At 35.8% G+C, this 21,699-nt stretch overlaps 1 protein-coding gene across 9 annotated transcripts in view; it reads right to left on the bottom strand.

The window, feature by feature from the left end:
• Positions 1–21,699, bottom strand: part of GPHN (gephyrin) — a 312,554-nt gene that overhangs the window by 144,882 nt on the left and 145,973 nt on the right. For all 9 annotated transcript variants that reach the window (XM_075030425.1, XM_075030431.1, XM_075030426.1 and 6 more), the window contains one exon: positions 5,592–5,684. In XM_075030425.1, the coding sequence (XP_074886526.1) occupies positions 5,592–5,684 (93 nt within the window). The remainder of the gene's footprint in view (positions 1–5,591; positions 5,685–21,699) is intronic.

Raw genomic sequence — 21,699 nt, 5'->3', positions numbered from 1 at the left:
TTCTCCAAGAAACTCGTAATAGTTGTTTAGTGAAAAGTGTTCTGCAACTAAATATATCAATTCTGCTGTAATAACATGCCTTCCAAATACAAGATTTAAAATCTAATCATAGAATTTTTAACTAAATGAATAAGGCACATAATATTTGGATTTTTATAACACTAAATACAGTGTTTCAAATAATACATTTTATTGAAAAATTAAAGCAAACTGGATAAAGACCTAATCATATAAACTAGGAACTGTCTTGAGGATTAAGAAAAAGGTAATGGTACCTTCTAGAGTTGCTGATAAACATTTAACAGAGTACCACAGAATTTGGAAGAAGCCTGTCACAGAGCAGTCTATCCCATTTAAGCATAGCTGCTGCCTACGTGCACCTGGCAAGGTTTTGTAATTCAGACCCTTTAGGAGCAAGCCGGGTTGGAAACATAATTTTCTAAGAAATATGGAGAACAATAGTTCTCAAAAGGTCTGATGGTGAGTTAGAGGATCAGACATCATACATACACAGCACACTTCATTATAAAATAGCTCTACACAGAAATCAAACTTCATGGGGAGTGAGACCTCCAATAAGAGATATGGAAAACTTCAGTCTTAAAACAGACTACAAAAATAAATGCTGGAAAATGTTATTAAATTGCAGCATACCTTGAATATTGAAGGGTGAAAAACTGAAACAACAGCCTGGGTAATTAGAGGTTGGACAATTTCATAGTATCCCTACCACAAAATGAGTAATGTGAGATGAAGAGTTCATTCTTCCTCACTATGGAGCCATCCTGAAGTGACAGTTTGTAAAATAAAATTAGTTTCTTTTGGCCCAGTGACAACACTGAGATTTTTTGGTATGGCACTATGAGTTGAATACTGCTGAAGAACAGAAGTACTCCCATATCCACAATGAACAATACTAGAAATCACGCTGCTCTGGAAAGGCACTATTTGAACCAGGGAGGACAAAAAAACCTACATACTATTTCTAGTTTAAATTATTTCCTATTAAATGGAAATTATTATTTGAAATGTCTCTGTGGATTTGGGTTAATCTGGGGGGAACACGTGTGGCTGTGAGAGTATGGCTATAACATGACATAACCTGTTGTGTCACAAGCATCTTATTTCATTAACGAAGTTGAAGGGGAAGCAAACAAACAGACAGAACATATGACAATTACAAATAATAGAGATTAGGAGGGTTGCCAACGCTACTTGGGACAGAGAAATGGAAGGATACAGACATTAAAATAGTCTTTGGAAATAAAATGGAATTTGAAGAAAAACTCACACTGAATTCTAAGGAGAAACGTGGGAAACAGCAACAGTGAAAGATGCCTTAGGGAACTGGGAAAAGCCAGGTGATAGAAAATCTACAATTGGTAATGATTATAAAAACGCTGGTGCAGTTTTGAACTGAATATACAAAGAATTTATATCACAGCAGAATAGAGACTTTCTTCTCTCCAAACAGGGCTTTTGTGTGGCTAGGTTTGGAGTATTTTGTTCATTCTGAGCATGCTTTTTTTCAGAAAAATACTGACAAATAGGAGGGAGTTCCAGAGAACAACGATTTCTTTTCATGGACTACAGAACTTTGATGAAAGAATAAACAAATATGCATATATTGTCAGATTAAATGAAGTGTGTTTCTAAATACATTTAAAACCAGTCTATAAATATTGAAGAACATAATCAGCAAGAACCAAAAGGAGCATTCATAATTTTTCCAGAGCATTGGAAAAGGAGGAAGACTGCAAGGAAACATCTGTCTGGTTTTACATGATGGAAGAGAGCTCTTCTATGCTTCTTCTAAAGTCTTATCTTAAAATTTCAGGGCTGACAATTATCTGCAGTGTGGCTGAACTATTTGTGAATACACATAGCAACACAGCTCAAGGATGTCTAGCATCATTTGAGGTACAATAAGCTGACTTCTATTGGTATTATCTAAGTACATAAAGTTAGTCTTGTAGCAGGACAAACAAGACTTGTGAGCCACACTAGAGACGAAGGATAAGAAAACAGCTCAAAGACTTTGTTAGGGGGCAGAAAAGTGAATTTTCTGGATGTACAATTTTGCAAAAGAATAAATGTAAAAGTAGAGAAGACAGAAGATAGAAAACTGCGCAGAGCACCTGTATACATGAGATTTTTGCCTTCTCCTTCATACTGACCAACAGCAATACAGAAAATACATTTCTATCTCAGAAGGATACCTAGTGATTGATAAAAATGCTGCCACATTGTTTAAATTTTTTCATAAAAGTGAATGTATATTATCATTAACATTCTGTAAGAACTGTAACTGTCTACCACTCAAGTACTGTAGTTCCAAGGAAAAAATGTTTGCATCTGGAAATATAAAACAAAAGTTCCCTAAATAACTTAACTTGGGCCATATGTAAAGCCCTGATATCTGTCCAGCAAGAAACACTTTTTAAATCAACAAGCAGACTGTATGAGCATTTCCAGTATGGATTTAAAGACTACCCCCATAAATTATAGGCAAAATAAGATTGTAAAAAAAATGTGGTTGTATCTACAAAATTAAGCCTACACTTTGGCTTTAGTCCAAATGCAAACTACTACCAACTGCCATAATAGATGAAGAACTACAGCATTCACTAATAAAATCTACAGCACAGTTTCCTTCAAAGTCAACCATCCATTGGGTGAATTTTGGTTTTTAAATATCCACATGCATTTAATCACTTCTAGTCGTGTAGATAGGAAGTGAAGGATATTCACACTGCTTAATTCAGTTCACCTTTGCCCCTCAAAATGTGACTCATAGCAACTAACTCAAAAGCTTCTCCCCACCGACTAGACCAAAGCTATAAATTTAGGGAGCAGAGATAGGTAAGGAAAATCAGATATTGCAAATACTCCTAAAATCATCTATTCCATTATATGAAAAAAAGTCATTACACATCATTGAAACAACTGCAATAACTTGGTATGACTCTGATATAGTGTTCAAAAGGCAAAGTGAATGGGGAAACTGAGTAATTTTTTTTTAAACTTAAGAAAAAATTTCTGAAGTTTCAAGAAGTTATTTTTAATAGATACATTATGCTAGGCACTTAATTTCAATTTAATTAATAATTACAAAATTCAATTAACATTAATTCTTTGGGCTGTAAATACTCTCAGGAACTAAGTTTATTTTGTACACTACAATAGCAATTATGTATCTATGCTCAGAAAAGAAAGCAGAAAAACTTGTTTTCTAATTGAAAGTACAGGAGAATAAAGGAGAAGTAGGACTGAATCATTCCAGCTGAAATATGACCCGAGGGACCACTCTCCCTACTCTCAGGAAAAATGCTAAAATGTCTTCCAGTATCAGATTCAATTATTACCAGTTTTAAAATTATGTCTTAAAGATGACATCTCAATAGCACAATGTCATCATGATCACATTGTTTCATTATCAGTTCAGTAATGAGAGGAGAGCATGCTGGACGAACACCATACACGGAAGAGATTAAAACCAATTCCTACATCAATCCAAGTGTTCCTGAAGGCTTGCTATTGCATATTTCATGTCGATATAATGAATTTTCCATTTTGAATTGGCTCTCCCATTGACCCGAAAGACATAAAATATGGGGCCAAAGCTTAGGCTTCTTTGTATGTTTTTACTATGACACATACTGGCAAACTAATTTTCTTCCCTTAAAAACATTTGTTTGAATGAATGATCTAATAAACCCTATCATAAGAACAAACCTTATCATTGCCACTTCATAATAAAAATTGGGATTCGATCTCTCCACTGTGATTTAAGTTTAGTCTTGCAAGTTAATCCAACTTAAATGAGTGAAAAGTGAATAAATACTGTCCTATATAAATTCTTTCGAAGTATGGGAATAATTTGACAGTCAGAACACTTAATTCTGTTATAACCAACCGAAGTCTTGCATACTATTACGTTTAAAAACAAGGCATTTTTTCTTTAGTACAAGTTATTAATGATTTTTATATCAATGTGGTTTTATTATATAGTCTAAAGACACTTCAACAACTCAGATAATTTTTAAAATGGCTCACTGTAACATCAAAACTAATCAAACAAATCATCACCAACTGTCTTAATTAGTTTGAGTACAAGCAATGAAGCAACGTAAGGAAAATACTAGGTGTTCATGTACAGAGTTCTCATTTGTTTATTTCTTGTCCCAAATGCTGCTTGAGAATCTGTGGCTAATTTTTGGCACTAGCTGCAATGCTTCCTCTGGCACTACTGCCTAGCCTCGACCCTGCATAAAGGTAATAAATCAGGAAAACTGAAGCAGAAGTTCAGCCCTCCTTTTACACAGTGCTGGGAATACAATCTTCAAAACCATTAAGTTAGTTTGCAAGTAAGAGAACAATTCAGCCAACGCACTTTTCAATTTTGTGTTGCTTTAGCACAGTGAATGATCTGCAAATTCAGTTCCACTAGCTAGCACACTGTGGTCACCTTATACTGTCCTCATTTTCTGATACACAGACCCTTAGGTTTTAGGTACCCAAGTTTTCTAGTATATAATCTAAAAACATCAGAAGTAACATACAGGAGCATTTTCTTTATATGTTTGTTTAGTTACACAAATGTTATGCAATGAATTAAAAAATATTTTTAGATTCCTAATGGAAAAAAGTTAAACTGCAGCCGTGGTTGACAGAACACATTTGTAAGTAAAAAGCATTGTAGGAATGTTGTAATGAACTCAAATCAACTCTAAGCAATTGAAAACTTATATGAGTACTTAAGAGAAATCTAAATATGTTAAATTATAGAAATAAATATTTCAGGCACTCAAGCTTAATTCTGCCCTTTAGTGAACATAAGCAAACCAAAAAAAGTATGTGATTTTAAAATTTCATATTAATCTAATTTGGAACCATAAATACCAAAATACTTCAACATCAATCACACAGTCATTTCATATGACAACTCATGGCCATGAGGTTATTAGGTTAAGCTTCCTCTTGGTTTTTTTCCTTACCTTAGCTCCTTATAAGTGGAATGTAACCAGATTTCCTGTGCAACATTTACTGGTGCAGGTTACCTCCATCTCTGTACCTGTTTAGCTTTTTTTGACAATGTGGTGTCAAGCAAATCAATAGCAGCTTTGCACAGAATTTTTCCCCCCTACTATCTGCCTCACACTCTAACCTATAATGCAGTAGTTATCAATGCAGTAGCCTGCAAGGGACAATTAAAGGATCTCTCTTATCCCATTTTTTCTTGTGCAGGACACAAAAAAAGCCAAACAAATTTTTGCTTAGCAGTGTTGTACTGCAGTGGTAAGGAAAATTACACCCAAAAGCCATTAGAATTTTGTTTTTTTAGGGGGACTAGAAATCCATTACACTATGCCACATTTTAGTTTGAAAATCATTTTGCGTCAGACCCCAAGGTTAAACTAATTCTCTTGTGCTATATTCTCTACTGCTTTTTCTGCTTCCAAGCTGTGTATCACCTGACCTGTCCAGAGATACTGCAAAGTAAAGTTACAGAGGAAATATCACCCCCCTCCCCCAGACTCATACATGTCTACACCAAAGGGCAGATTTTTCTTATTCCAGGACTATCTCACCTCTGGAGTGACATCTCGTGGTGCAAACCCTGTTCCTCCAGTTGTTAAAATCAAATTAAGCTCCTTTTCATCACACCAATCTATCAGCGTCTCCTGAAAGAGAACATGAATCCTGTCAGATCTAACAAGTAATACGTGGGATACAGTTATCTCAGAAAACACCTGAAGACTTGAAATGTCTTAAAAACAGAGATGCACACAATAAATACAGGGAATTGTAAAATCACTCATAGCTTTTTTAAAAAAGATTTTAAAACACTATTTATAACCAACATATGACAGAATAATTCAAGTATCCATCATAGTATTTTTAGAAATGGAAACTGAAATTCTGTTCTCCATCTCTTGACCTGAAACGGAAAACAAGAATTCACAGTTATTCATTTATACCACTGTTTATTTTAGATATAAATATAATGCTTTGACACATATTAATAGAGTATGCCCACTTCAGTAACTTTGGTTTCTGCACTACACTTTTTAATAGCCTGAAAAAAGCAAGAACCACATATTTGTAAGCTTATCTACTAAAAGATGCAATAATACACTTCACACAGCAACACAAAAGATTATCTATAATCATCTTTTCTACATTCCCTATAACATCTCAGTAGGACTGTGTATACCAATTCCAAGGCTGGACTAAGAAAGCTTAATAAATCTGTCATGTAAATTCAGTGACCTACAATACTGGGGAACTCATGATACTAGAGAAGTGTTCAATTCGATTTGCATTCATTTTTCAAGTAACATTTTAAACTAGCTTTCAAACTGTGACAAAAATTTGACATAAGCAGAAAATTTATTTAGTCTCAATATGATTATATCACTTATCCTTCACACTCTGCTGTGGGCTAGCACAACAACAGAATGTCTGCTTGGAGCTCACAATCAGCTGTGTTACATGAACTACACTCATGTATTACACAGTAAAGTAACCATCTGCAGAAATCAGTCAGATCAATTACTTAGCTATCCTTATTCTAGCAAAGAAACCTCATTATTTGAAAAAGTTTAGGGCACATTTATGTTTCTGGAGTATTATATTGAGGAGGAATGAACTGTTTTGGTGACTGTTGGCTAGAAGCTTATTATTTACCATCAAATTAGAGCTGAGCAATATACTGATTAAAGAAAGCTTAAAATATTGTTGATGGTCATAAAACTGTCCAGAACATTTTAAAAAGTACTACCAATTTAGACTAATTCTCAGGTGTATGTTCTGCAGGCTTAGCACTGCTATGTAACTTCCAGTTAAGAGAAAGCTCATATACAGCCTCTTCCAAATTGCAGGTAGAATAAACTTGTGTCTGCCTGCAAGTCCCATCATGCATACCCAAGGATCACTTGAAGTGGCAAAGCCAAAGGTTCTGCTTTTATTTCTCCTTTCTTTAGTCATTTCTTCCACTTCCCCTTTTGTGTCATCTCTTGTCTTTATTAAAATCATATTCATCTTTTTACTCTATCCCTTTGGAGGATGGCACTCTACTTATTGGGGCTGTAAATTACCAGAAGTTTCTGGTTATACAAACATTTCGAATAAGCTCAAGAAAACAACACATATACTGTCTCAGATCCGTACACAGATGAACTATTAAGTTTGACTTAACGTTTTGAAAAAATATGAATTATGGTAGTAAAAAGTATTTTAAGTCTTAAAAATGTTTGCTTCAATAACATAGATATGCATCAGAAAAATTATTTTAGAGGTGGCACCTCTATTTTATCATGTAGAAACATATTTGTCTTGACTTTGAACAGCTACAAATTTCAGAGAATACTTGAGAGAAGTTCAGTGTAAAAATGGTGTGTGGCAAAGTTAGAGCTTGATATTGTATATATTTTAAAAATTATTACATCAAGAAAAATTTGTCAGTATAAAACAGGAGGGAGAGATTTCGTGGTTTTTTTTCTAATGAAGCATTTATCTTCAGATAAAATAAACCCCACCAAATTCCAACTGGTTTTATAGAGAAAAAAAATCCTTCCTCTGTTCTCATTTTGCTACAGTTCAATAATACTTCAGTTAACAGGGAAAAAAATGTCATGTGATAGCCTAGAAAAACATAAAGAAATCAGTATACACCCTAACGCTTCAAATAAACTGAGCAATAATTAAATGCCTATTACTGCCATTCCATCAGTGTATTTAAGCAGACATATAATTCTCTATCAAGTTCTAGTTATAGTAAAGAAACATAAGCTTTCAGTAAGAAGACCTTTGACTATGAGGCAGTAAGTTTGGGTTTCATTGTATTTTAGAAGTGTAAATTCTACCACTTAGACCTTTCAAACCCATGGAAAAATACCTGAGACTGATATTCAGCTTATTTACTTTCCCTCTATCCCACAAAACTCTATACCATAAAACTCACTGACATTTTAAGTATCTAAAAAACGAAGCACCACCCTGATCAACTGAGGACAAAAGGCTACTCATATTCACTTTGCTGCTGCCAGCAGCCCAGCTAGATTCTCCACTGGCTTTGCACAGAACTGAATTTTCTGTGTCTTCAAATGAGAATTCCTCTAGGCCTAGGACCTGATATTTGGCTTTACTGACTTTACTGGCAAATTTATTATATAACATTTTAACTAGAGAAAATTTCATTAAATAATTTTTGTGCATCTTTCTCCTCTTGTATTGTTTCATTGCTGATAAGCTTTCAAGATAAAATGAGACTAGTTCAACAGGTTATGTAAATCACTGTCACTCCATTCAAATCAACAGAATTATGCTGATGGATACAAAATACATTATCTAGCTCTGAAAACAGTATCTAAAATTACCACCAAATTTTAAAAAGCCAGAACAAAACTACAGACCTGCAGAAAAAAAAAAACCCAACCAACAAATAGCTTGATATTTTTAACAATTAATATCCTAAAATAGGCTTTATGAGTTATTTTCTAGTGTCAAGGTAGACAAGGAGAAATGAAGTCATTACAGTCAGTTCCTCTAGACACATTTTTACTTCAAAAGCACTCAACTGTGATTCTAACCTGTTCAGATTTCACTGAAGTCCTAGAACAATTACATTATGTTTTTCTGCTGCACAGAAATAAAATGTCAGCCCAGTTGTCTCTTTACGTTTTGGATTAGATCTGGTGCCCTGTCCTCTCTACTTATTTATTTGTATTTTCTCTTTTAAATACATTTAAATTTAGCTCATTTAAATATGAAATCCTTGGGTCTAACATAAAATTTATTTCCATCTCTTGCTCCAAAGAGCTCGTTTCAGTCAGCTCCCTCTCTCTCCCAACTTGAAACTACTTGTTGGACTTCCTATGCACTGCCCAATCTTGAAATTTTTTCAGTTGTAACACTGTTCATCAAAAACTTTGCTTAAGATCTGTTTGAATTTTCTCATGACCAGTGCTGGTTTCACCAGTGCAGAAAAATCTTGCCTCATTCATTCTCTTAGTTCTTAGTCTTTCATATATAAATTCATTGATTTTAAGGCCAATAAAGATCATTAACTCAGGGAAATAATTCCTACAGTGTGTGGCACAGTGCAGAGACCCTATGTTTACTGCAGATACATACTTGCAAATTCATACAGGCACCTTCGCATTAAGATACACTAAGTCCAAAACCTGTACAGATGTATTCTTTTGGCACTGCACCTAAGCAATGCTACCTGACATTTCAGTCAGTGAATGGCTATAACACTAACAGATCTATTTCCTTCTGTGGAGGTAATTTAAACATCTCAATGTTAGAGATGTGAAACTGCCATTAGTCTAAGTTGTAATGGGCAAGTCACAGAATTTTGGTCAGTTCCTCCTGTATTTAAAACAAATTCTAGAACTCAAGCATCTCTTCACATAGCCACCCACCCTTGATATGAAGGATTCAAGACAGAGAAAATACATTATAATTTAATTTGGTAAGGTTTTGCAGCGGCTATTTATGTTTAGCATTAAGTGGTGTGTTTCTAGTAACTGTTTCTTACTAAACATTTGTCCTGGTTTTAGCTGGGGTAGAGTTAACTGTCTTCCTAGTAGCTGGTACAGTGCCATGTTTTGAGTTCAGTATGTGAAGAATGTTGGTAACACTGATGTTTTCAGTTGTTGCTAAGTAGTGTTTAGTCTAAAGTCAAGGATTTTCCAGCTTCTCATGCCCAGCCAGCGAGAAAGCTGAAGGGGCACGAGAAGCTGGCGCAGGACACAGCCAGAGCAGCTGACCCGAACTGGCCAACGGGGTATTCCATACCATGGGATGTCATGTCTAGTTTAGGAACTGGGGAGTGGGGGCAGGGAATCACCGCTTGGGGACTGGCTGGGTGTCGGTCGGCGGGTGGTGAGCAATTGCACTGCGCATCATTTGTACATTCCAATCCTTTTATTATTGCTGTTGTCATTTTATTAGTGATATCATTATCATTATTAGTTTCTTCTTTTCTGTTCTATTAAACCGTTCTTATCTCAACCCACGAATTTTACTTCTTTTCCCGATTTTCTCCCCCATCCCAATGCGGGGGGGGTGGGGGGTGGGGGGGTGAGTGAGCGGCTGCGTGGTGCTTAGTTGCTGGCTGGGGTTAAACCACGACAACATTTCTGTGGGATAACACTCCCCCCATGATACGCAAGAAAACTGCTCACAGAATGCACAATGGTAATGGTTAGCAAAGTGGGGTATTTTGTAACTCCATTAAGATACCATCCTCTAATCTCTGCAAGTAAGTGAACAGGAGAAACAAATAGAGATTCCTTTCTGGAATGAAAGGAACAGTTCCCTGATCTTTGGAGATAACTGAGGTTTGTGGGTTACTTATCTTAGTAAATTTTTGCAGTCTCCTGCAATAAAGCCTTATTACAGTCATGGGCACTCTATGTTTCTGTCCTTGATTGCTGCTTCACTTAAATAATGGAGTAGAGCAGTTCTACATGCGTAATTAATTATTTCCTTTTCAGAGTGACAGAGGCATCCATTAATTGACAAAGTATTGTAAAGCACACTCTTAGCCAGGAATTTAAACTTGAGAAAGGTTGCAAGACTCCTCCAGTCCTCTTACTGCTACTGTACACTGCTCTTCCACATAGATACTGTATGACCATGAGTAATGTCCTCAACTGAAGCAGAAGTACTATAAAGCACACAAAAATGGTCACCGTGGATCAGACTAAATGCCTACACAGAAGAGCTGAGGTCTTGAGGACTGTTACTTTCCTGTGATGCTACAGTCCTATGGTATTTCTTGTCTTTCTTTTTGACCTATTTTGGCATCACTTTGCTACAAGAGTGTGATAAGTCACACGTATTTATGCTTCCAAAATGATTAGAATACATTCCTTCAAATCAGTGTTATGGTACTTACTCCTGGGATTAACATGTATACCTTTCTTCTTATCAATACGCCATTTACTTCATAATACAAGGATTGTAAAAATAATTCTAAATACATATGCATACTTTTCATACACCTTAGCCATTGGAATATGACATGTACACTGTCACCATTTAAAACATTCATTAGGAAAGAATAGGGAAAGGCTAAAAAGGATATAAACAGGCAGGTTTTCATACAGAATCCATACGGAATTCTTCTATTCTATGTTCAGTACTGAAACTGGTTAAATAATTCTACAGTTAACAAGGATGTTCAGTATTTTGGCACATGCTAAATTGTTCTAGCACAGTGCAAACTTGAAGTTATTTTGCCTTATATGCACCACTAATCACATATGAAGGACCATTTAAAATATGTTAAAATAACTGAAATTGCTGAACAAATATCAGTATTAAATTTAATTATGAAACAATATACATTTATTTATATTGGACTTTGAAACAGAAGTAAGTTAGTATAAGCTCTTTTACAGACATGCATACTATCCAGAAGTTCTCAAAACAACTACACATGACTGAAAAGACCATTGTGGCTTCTGGGAAAAACTACTGATAGAGCTTAGAAATGCAAAACGCTGTGTTCTCCAGTACACACCATCTCAAAACAACAAGCTTTGTAAAATTATGTAACTTCTGTATCTGCAAATAAATCCTGTTTACTCTAGGACAGTACGTTTCAAACTGCAAGGAAAAAACATATAGCAGTATGTTTTTAAACCTATAATGACAACTTTCCTTAGGAAGCCAAGTCAAATAAGAAGAATTGTTGTACAAAAATCCACATTAAATATCAATTTAATTTTCTTTCAATTTGTGGTCTCATGCTAAAAGAGCTAGAAGGGTGTCTGAGATAATTTTCATTTATGATTATCTAACATAATGCAGAAATTATAATGGATGAGAATATGGAAAAACATGTCAAAGAAGAGAAAGTCTGCATAGTCACAGATTTGCTAAGAAAACTGGGCATCATTTTGACCACTGAGTTTCAGGAATACAGGAATTGGCACATTAAGATCTCATAATAACCTTTACTTAGTCATGTGGCTTGAACTACTCTAGATCCCAGCTCACTAAAGATTAACCCTGATTCTATGGCATGAGAGAGAGCATACATACTGCATGAACCAGAAATTCACATCACTGCACACAAATACAAAGCAGGAAAAAAGAAAAAGGTAGAAGTAATCCAATTGTTCCTCATTGTTGTATTATTGAGGAGTTAGAATCTTCTCTATTGAGCTCACTATGGCTTGTCTATTTAAAGGGGAAAATCACGTACTGAGGACCATGCAAGAACATGAATACCCATAAGCAAAGGCACTGAAGGAGAAGATAAAGAGCTGAGTTCAACATTCAGTTTGAAAAAGAGGAAAGGCCTTAGAAATGTTAATATATTCCTGGAATAAATTTCAGATTTTTTCCCCTATTTCTTGTGAAGGTTTTATGTCTTATGCTCACTTTTCTCTTATTGCTTGAAAGCTTCACTGATATGTAGAGGCATGAAGATATTCTTATGTGTGGAGCAACAACTTTGCAAGTAATCAATCTTAAAATTATTTAAGAATATCAGAAAATGAAATACTAAAATGCCATGAAAACATGTTCGACATTTTCTATTACCTCTACTCATTTTTTCCTTCCCCCACCAACAAAAGGCAGAAAGTAAGAGAGATGTTAAGATTATGTTCAGAGTGTAATCACTGTAGTCAAGTGACTTGGATGAAACGCAAGTACATATCTCAATGTGTCGAAACAGACCTTTTCATCTTTTGAGATTTTACTGAACATAGTAGTCTTTTGAAGATATATTTGCAGTTTTCAGCATTGCAGTCATTTTACATTGTTGTTTTTCTAAATACTAAGCTAATGCATTAAAAAGAAATTGTAAAAATGCAACTAGTTTCTGAAATGCAAAACTAAAGGAAGAAAGTAATAAAAATGTACTCTATAAATGGCTTACATTTTAAATGGAAATTTAATTATAGGCATTTTCCATTTGAAATAAATTGCAGCTATCAAATACTTCGAGGTTCAACATATCCATGCAGCCTGTAACATGACCTTTTTAAAAATGTACTTCACATCTTCTAAAAGCTACTATTCATGACAATTATCCCTAAAACGGGAAAAAAGTAGTAGGCACTTAAGTACAATGCTCAGCAGAGTTCATCTATGCAAATGAGTAGGGAAAGTCACGCAGAGAGATGTGCAAATACTGAAGTGTTTGCTGGTCAAACCACCAGGACTGGGAGTGCCAACACTGCAGTAGTCTGCTTTTTAAGGGCTGAGACTGGCAAAAAAATTTCTAATTACTGTGCTGGAGAAAGGTAAAGACAGTATAGGCCATGTACGAGACTGACTCCACAAAACAGAAGTGCACTTTTAAACATCTTGTGCTGATTTCCTCTCAGAAAGACAAAGGAGGGAGTCTTAATTCAAGCTAACCACCTTGACATATTAGTCTTAGTATAAACAAGAAAAATTTTATTGTGAGTGATTTTATTGTATGATTTAACAAACTGAGCTAAAATCTACAAGGATGTCTACCTAGATCAGATGCAAACCATGAGTCTATATGTGCAGCAAGGGCCGAGACTTGTTTCCTTCTGTATGAAAATCTGTTCCCATCTACTGTTGGTACAACTGGTATCCTCCTAGAGTGCACGCTAAGGTCTTGGAATCACGACTAATCACTGGAAAGGATTGGTCACTCCAGCATAACAATTTTCCTCAGATGCCTGGAGGAAGGGTTGGAACTTAGAGCTGTCAGAAGAGTCAGAATTAGATATTTTCCAAACATGTCTGTTTCTTGAAACAACTTTCCTGTCCACTCTGAATTTGGCAGATATATACATGTGTGTGGGCATATATGCACACGTGCTTGTCTTTCTTTACATAATAAAAACATACTAGCAAAAGCAGCAAAGTTCAATGCACCTCGTATCTGTCATGCGTAAAAGACCTCTCAAAAATATGTTTACTTACTAAAATATTACAGTAGTTACAAAAACTCCATGTTTTTTTAAAGAATTTATTTGAAACCAATTAAAAATTAAATAAAAGAAAAACATAATGCCTCCTTGCCAGTATTACTTTTCCCAGTGAGAATCTGAACATCTAATATACATTCCTCTGATTATTCCTACAACACAAGCTAAAGTAGCAACTGGAATGAAAAGAAAAGGAAAAAAAGCATAAAACTGATTAAATTAATCCAATACTGCTCACTAATAATAGATAAACAGAAATTTTCTCTCTCTTTTTTTTTTTTTTTTTTTAATTAAAGTAGTACTTCAAAGACCTGTTATCACAAGATATAAATGCTTGGTTTTGGAGCCATAAACTTCAGATTAATTGTGTAGAACAAGATGGGTTTTTCCACATTTTCTTCCCCTTTGCATACATTAATTTTCATCTAAGGTTGTTTAAAAGACTGTTTACTTTGGGTTTTCTTCTCAGAATGTGAAAAGGCAGCTTGATATTACACACAAGTCAGTAACTTTCTAAAACTAGAGTTCTTCACAATATTTTATCTATGTGTATCCACATCTACAGCACATGTATCTCATGCACCACAGATTACAAGTTTGACCGAACTTTGCTGACTGGAACTAAGCCCAGATAAACTACATCCTAATCTTATTGAAAACACAGAAATGGCAAAGCCACAGAAAACCAACTGTAAATTTCTTTGAGCTGCCAAGACAACACTAACTGCTTCAACTCTAAGAAACTGGTAATAGCATGTCCATCATATAGGCAAAGGTGATATATCTCAGAGAACTCCAAGCACAAACACGTAAGAATCATGTTTCTGTAACAGACCTCAACTCACATAACCTGCACTTCTTAGAAACTATACTTGAAAATAACCACTTGCAGAATTTGCATGTGTGCATTTGCATGCAGAGACAACTACATCTTCAGTTTAAGCCAGGTTATACCCTGCATCTAACTTGTTCTGTTTAATGGGCAGGAAAGGTAGTGGATTAAAAAATGACTACAAGGCTTCTGTGGTTGAAAAAAACCCAAAACCAACACATGAGGAACCAGCAGTGGAAAAAACATTTAAACTCAAATGTTTGCTTTTCTGTAACTATTAAGTTTTAAAAACCAATATAATTGTAAAAATAGAATTGATTCTTACAGAACCCAGTTCACATTCTAGCTTCATTTTCTAAGAGTAAATACAATCTTACATGTTACTTCATATACTTAGCTACAATTGTGTAAGACATTATTTCCCTTTACTTTTTAAATACTATTACAACTTATGTAATTTCAATTTTTGGTGTAGCTCTCAATTGAAATGACAAATTGAACAGAGTGAAAATATTCAAATATCTAAAAAAGGTTAGGATGGGAGGCGGGGGGGGAAGGACAAGAGATGAAACCATTAGAGAGACAGGGAGCTACTCAGTGTAGTGCAGTTTGTGGTATAAACGCCCCCGTGCGCGTACTGCTCATGCATACCATCCCTCGAGCCAATGAACGAAACTGTTTTTAAAATCAAATCTACTGCTTTACCTGTGAAAATACAGTAAAGAAAATTTACCTACCAACGAACGGCTGCTGTACTTTGAGATATTTAGTCCATACATATGGGCTAAGAGTGGGTGGGCTCGTGGCCTGCCCCGGGGTGTGGCGGGAGGGGCGCTCTAGCTCCTCCCCTCTTCCTGCTTGAGGCACGACACAGGGGGCAGAGTGCATCCGCCACCACTTCAGTTCCTCTTAAATGCACAATCAAACCTGAAAGAGATTCAGAAAGAGGGGAAAGGCAGGTAGGAGACTAATGTACACGCAGACGATACCTCTCAAAGAACACCAGTTACTGACCAGTAACCTTTCTTCTTTGAGTCTGCATGTACATTCCTGCAACGACTCGCTCTCAACAGTTACCTTTGCCTCTTACAGCCCAGGGGAAGGCCTGAGCACTCCCACAAACAACTGCAGCATCGCTCCGCTGAAGGCTGAGACAGCCCTGGACACCGTGAGACTAACATAATACCAGGTGAAGGCAAAGACAGAATTCCAGGTGGCCTTATGGCTAATGTCCAAATACCATAGAATACAGATGCTAAGTTTGCCCTGAGATGTAATAGAATTTGCTTTGGCCGTGGGGGGGAAGTTCCTCGAGTCCACACAGAGCCAGAAAGCCATCTGAACAATTGCTGTGTGAAGTCAGTTGAACTTCTGGATATTCCCACAGTGCAACAAGCAAAAAAAAACAAACCAAAAGACTTGGACCTGTGAAGAGAAATGATAAAGTACTTACAAAATCAAGAACTTGAAGTATAAAATTCAATCAAAGAAGCATCAGATCTGAAAACGAGTACTGGAAGAGTAATTGCCTAGCTACTCTGGAACTTTGGCACCACTTCAAGAAGGAATTTTGGATGACTGAAGAACAGATACTCTGCCCTTATAAAGGTAGTATGTAAAATGGCAGCCATAAGGACCTGTATACTTCAGCAGTTGGATGAGAAAACTGTCACCAGATGTGCCACTTTCATAGACACAAGCAGAAGAAGTAAGAATTTAAGAGCTCAAAAGGGGAAAAGGAACCACTGTAATGAAGTGGTTTTCCAAGACTATTCAGTCATGAACAGTTCAATGCATCCTGATCAGCTGTTAGGAAGCTCTGAGTTGTGAGGTGTGAGAACATAAGTGTACTCAACCAGAAGGAGCAACCTGGTACCCTTACCAAAGTACAGAAAGGAATCAAAGGAACTGCATATAACAAATAACCTAGAGGAGCTGAGATCAAAACAGCAACAAACACATTGTACAGAAAATATTGTTTTCCCATAGAGTATGCACGTCTACATGATACTTTCATGCTACTGACTATCATTACTCTGGAGAGTAGCAAGAACTGACTACCCTACAGATTGATTAATCTTTTGTCTTAGAGGGTCCTGACATTGCCACAGATTGAAGAAGAGCCAGAGAAGAGCTAAAATACAAAGTCTGTGGATACTACCAAAGAAATCTCACATAGCAGCATATGAGTATACCCACTGTCAGAACAAGGTGAAACTACCCAAAAAATAACAAATTTGTCTTTACGGAATATTTCTCTGTATGTATGCCAATTCTGGTAACTTACAATCAATATACCATGGAAGCAGAAGAAGCATTTTGCAAGCCTAATCCAAGTAAAATTGCTGTATGGCTTTATTAAGCCAGGCAGCTGAATGAGATGCCAAAACAATGAGTATATTTTAGCAAAAGCACATGCAGTATTGCAAAGGACAGACTTACTAAGGTCCTCTAAAGAATATCCCTAAAGGAAACAGTAAAAATCACCTGTATCCTCACAGAAATTTCCTTGGGGAAGTCTAGTTCATCAAATTCTAAAGAATATACTAAAATGGGCCTGGATGGAATCTCAGTTATTCTCTCTCTGTGTCCAGTTCAGGATTATTTTGTCATTCCTGACAGACACCTGTCTAAAAAACATACTCTTAAAGATCAGTAAATGTTTTACTTTTGGACAAATGACCACTGGAAGAGCAGGTGAATAAACTGGTTTAAATGAAAATCTGAACTTTTGGAAGAAATATAGAGATCTGGTCTAAAGTATCACCTCTAACTTACAAAGGACTGTAAATAGAGTCAAAGCCACTTATATCAGGGCTCACCATCTTCTGTATACAACAAAGAACATTGTTATGTCAAGCAAGTAAGACTGTGAAGAATCACATTAATATTCCAAATTTGAGTTAACTTTTCTATTTAAAATGGAAGTCTGATAAACGCTGTAGGATGAAGAGAATTTACATGCTACCAAACTGGTGCATGAAGTGCTGAAATAGCTGCTGGATGTATACTAGGCTCATGAGCTTCCAGTAACTCTAATATTCTAGAGCACTGAGAAACAAAGTGCTCACAGAAGACAGATTCCTCCTGAAGTGAAACCATTTCCATTTTGTAGCACATGTAAAGGTTACAGACTGTTTCCTACCCTGAACCAAAATGTTCTGTATGTTTAAATAGTCAAATGTTATTACACTTCACTGTATGAAAACTGAGGGCTGAATGATGCATGTGTCTATTGGCCTGAATAATCAATGTGGGGGAAAAAAGGCAGAATGACTAGAATAGACACTCGCAAGCTCCTGAATTCCAGGTATTGATACTGTTCAAGCCAGAATGGAGTGACTGTGGTGACTCAGACACTGCTTTTTCTTAATCACAACAGAATAAGACTATTGGTAGATAAGCATAGATCTGAAATGCGTGGAATTAAAAAGACATCCCCCTACCAACTCAGATGCTCTTCCCCTCTAGAGAAGAAATCTTTGCATTTCTTGATGTCATCAACCACAGATTAATATTTGGTGAATTATACTGTCAATACAATTGCCTATTTAGATATTCAGAGAAATATCTGTTAAGAAGATGTGGCAGCATATTTTGAAGATCTCGAAGATAATGGATTGTAACAATTATTTTATGGCAAGCACAACAATTGCATAGGTGGAGTCATGACATAATGGATGGATCTAGCACTTCCCTGCTTGCTCATGCAGTGCACTATGATGCTGTTATTCATCCAAAAAACATTGTACTGATCACTGTATGGATACAGAACAGCACACCAATTTACCATTTACTAGAAGATGCCCCTCTTTTGCAATGAAGAAGCCATCCCTACTGACATCTCTACATATTTGTAGTGGATTCCCCTACCAGTTGAGAGATTTTAAGATTACTATCTATCAGCTGTATTAATTCTCTAATACCTAATTATAATGCATAAATTAAATGTAAGATGTTTCCAGCCAACCAGTGCATGTACAGGCCATGTGACCTAACAACTAAAGGCATGATCTTATTGTGATCTGTGATTGTCCTGGCACTGTTCAGATTGTTTCAGAGAAGTGTTCTTTTGGCCCGGTGAAGCCTACCAAGCCAACAATAAAATCTCTTTCCTGAATGGAAATTAGATGGGAATTATCTCTGTTCATCCTTCTTACCATAGTGTAAAATAAAGAAGTATTTGTAGACAACCCTGAACGCTATGCATGAGTTGATGGAGAAGAGATTCTTGTACAAATCAGGTCACTACATGTGAGTATGCAAAGATATTTATTTTTCCCCAGGAAAAATTACTACCAGAGACAAATAAGGAACAAATTACAGAGTACCACTTTTAGATGGTAAGACCTTCCAGGCCTAATAATCAATGCCAGATTTAGCTTCTAGAAGATAACAAACTATCAGGAAGAAAGACCCTTCACTGAAAACTTAGCAATTTCCTTTATTTCTCCAAATATAAGGAAGGTACGGACATCCGCTCTGATATATTCTTGTGATAGGGATATACAAACAATGAAGAGAAAGGTATATGCAAGAAAGGAAAGAAGATTGGAGTATTCTGGAACTGATTAGACTGTCTGCTCTTCTCCATTATCTGTTGAATAGGAGTAATCTTGAAGATCCTGCAAATGATTCTCAAAAGGGATAAGGAAAGGATAAAAATCAATTGAGATTTATTGAGGGTTCTTAATGCAAACAACACATTGACAGCTGTTAAAGGCAATGAAAAATAAATAACTGATCATTACAGAAAAAAGTCTTTTACCTACGACCCCTTGCTTTTTTCTTATAGAGATAGAGCACAATAGAAGAATAATAGAATGAGCTAGTAATAGGCTGCCTTGCTGATTAGGTTATTGTTTACTCCTGAACTCTGGAGTATATGCATCCAAAGACTAAAATGTAGTGAAAGAACCTTTTGGCACTTGTAAGACAATCCATTACTGAACTAAAAAGGCCATTCTCTTCAAAGGGAAGACCTTTTCAGGATTCAGTCTATGTAGAATCTCTCTTACAGGCCCAAAGGATTATAACTATTAAACAATACTGGGTGAAAGCTGTTACCATAGAATTTGATGAGCTATCTTCTGCTTCCATTGCAGCTTGCAGAGGTGTCTTAGCATTAGCTGATCCCATTGCAATCAAAGATTTCAAGTGATTATTATACTTGGGAGAAAACTGATGCAGAACAACTCACATCAGAAGAGATTTCTTTCTCCAAGAGCTGAAACTTTCTGGTCATTTCTCTTTTGGAATGTTTCAAAAAGATGTTCTTTTTTTCTTGATACACACTAACAACAGAATTACTTGGAGTCAGGTGGTAATAAAAGCATTCAGAATTCTAAAGAGATTTCAAAATCGCCTTCCAGCTGTTTCTGCAGCTGGTATAAATGACACTAAAATCTGCCAGGATACTAAGGTTGTTCAGACATGCCTTTATGGGTATTGGAAATCTCTCAGGCAAAATAATATGCAGAATGTCAAACAACCTACACTATTTTTGCAGAATTCTTTCTATTGTAATCTCCATTGTTTCTAAGGTCCTAATTTCTTGGAAATTATTTTGTGCTATACAGAAAGATATGCTAACACTTTGTTATATGACAAGCATTATACATATAAAATAAAAAACGTATATCCTTCTGAACTGACTGAGGTGGAGACAACTTTGTGAGAGGTCTGCCTAATTTGATAAAATTGCGGCAAATGGAGCAAACAGAAGCTTAATAAAGCAACTGCTTCATAGAAGTGATCTAGCTCAATCTAGTTTCAAAATGTTAATAAAGCCATAAAGGCTAACTAGGACATGAACAAAGTTCAAAGCAATACATTAAAAGAGCTGGAAAGGACGATTCTAAGCAGGATCACTTGTCATCTCTTGTTTTTGTAAAGACACATGCCAAACTTCACTTGCTAAAATTTAAGAATCATAGAAGAAATACTAATCAGTACTACCAGAATGACAGAAGTATAGAATGCTTTCTGCTACAGGAAGAGCAATCCTTACGAATGCTTGCAGTAATCATATTGAGTCTCTTGACTGCTGCAGAGAGTGTCTTGGTATATTCAGAAATGCTTTGCAGTCCCACAATTTCCAACACACTGGTTCTATTCACAACTATTAGTTCTGTGACAGTGTTTTCAAACAAACACTACTAATTCCAGAGTAAGAAACTCTTGCACTAAGCATGTCATCTATACAGGTACTCTTAACACTTAATCTTGAATGAATGATGGCTTAATTAATTAAGTGTTCTGGCAACAAATATATTTGTGTCATATGTTTCAGTTGAAAAATCAAGATCTGTGCCAGAACCAAAAGCTGCAGCACTGAGGGAATAGCTGTCGACCAGTGAAGCCCTTACAGTGTCTGCTTCAAGAGGAATTAATGATTTATAAACTCTAACTACTTAGCACAAGACAAATCAAATATTAGTGTCCTTTTTACTAAAAGGTTTTTCTTACAATTTAAGTTCTAAACCTCAAATGATTTCTATTGTGCTAATCTTAGCAGACATTTGTCACCATAAGTAATCCTTTTAGGATAAGTATTTCAGAAAGTATTTTTCAAATTTATTTTGAAATTGCTTTCACTTCATCTGAAGTTTGTATTAAACCTTCATAGCTATCTAGAAGACAACAATACTTTAAATGTCACAATTAACATACAGATATCGCAATTATTCACTATACCTTCATAAATGGGTGTTCCATGCCTCTCTCCTCCTGTTTCCCTCAAAAAAGAATGGGGAGAGAATATATATATGCACTTTTTTTTTTTTTTTGAGTAGTTTTCCAAAAGGATAAGCAGGGAGACTCAGTAATTGTGGAAACATTTAAGAAGTACAGTTGTAGGTGCAGCAGGTTCTAGTGAAAAAAGTGCATTCCCATTGTTATTGATGCACTTGAATCAGACAGTGGCGGTTA

This window comes from Buteo buteo, chromosome 6, assembly GCF_964188355.1.
Source record: "Buteo buteo chromosome 6, bButBut1.hap1.1, whole genome shotgun sequence".
Lineage (NCBI taxonomy): Eukaryota > Metazoa > Chordata > Aves > Accipitriformes > Accipitridae > Buteo > Buteo buteo.
Note: the sequence above shows the minus strand (reverse complement) of the source record. Positions and strands in the feature narration are given on the sequence as shown.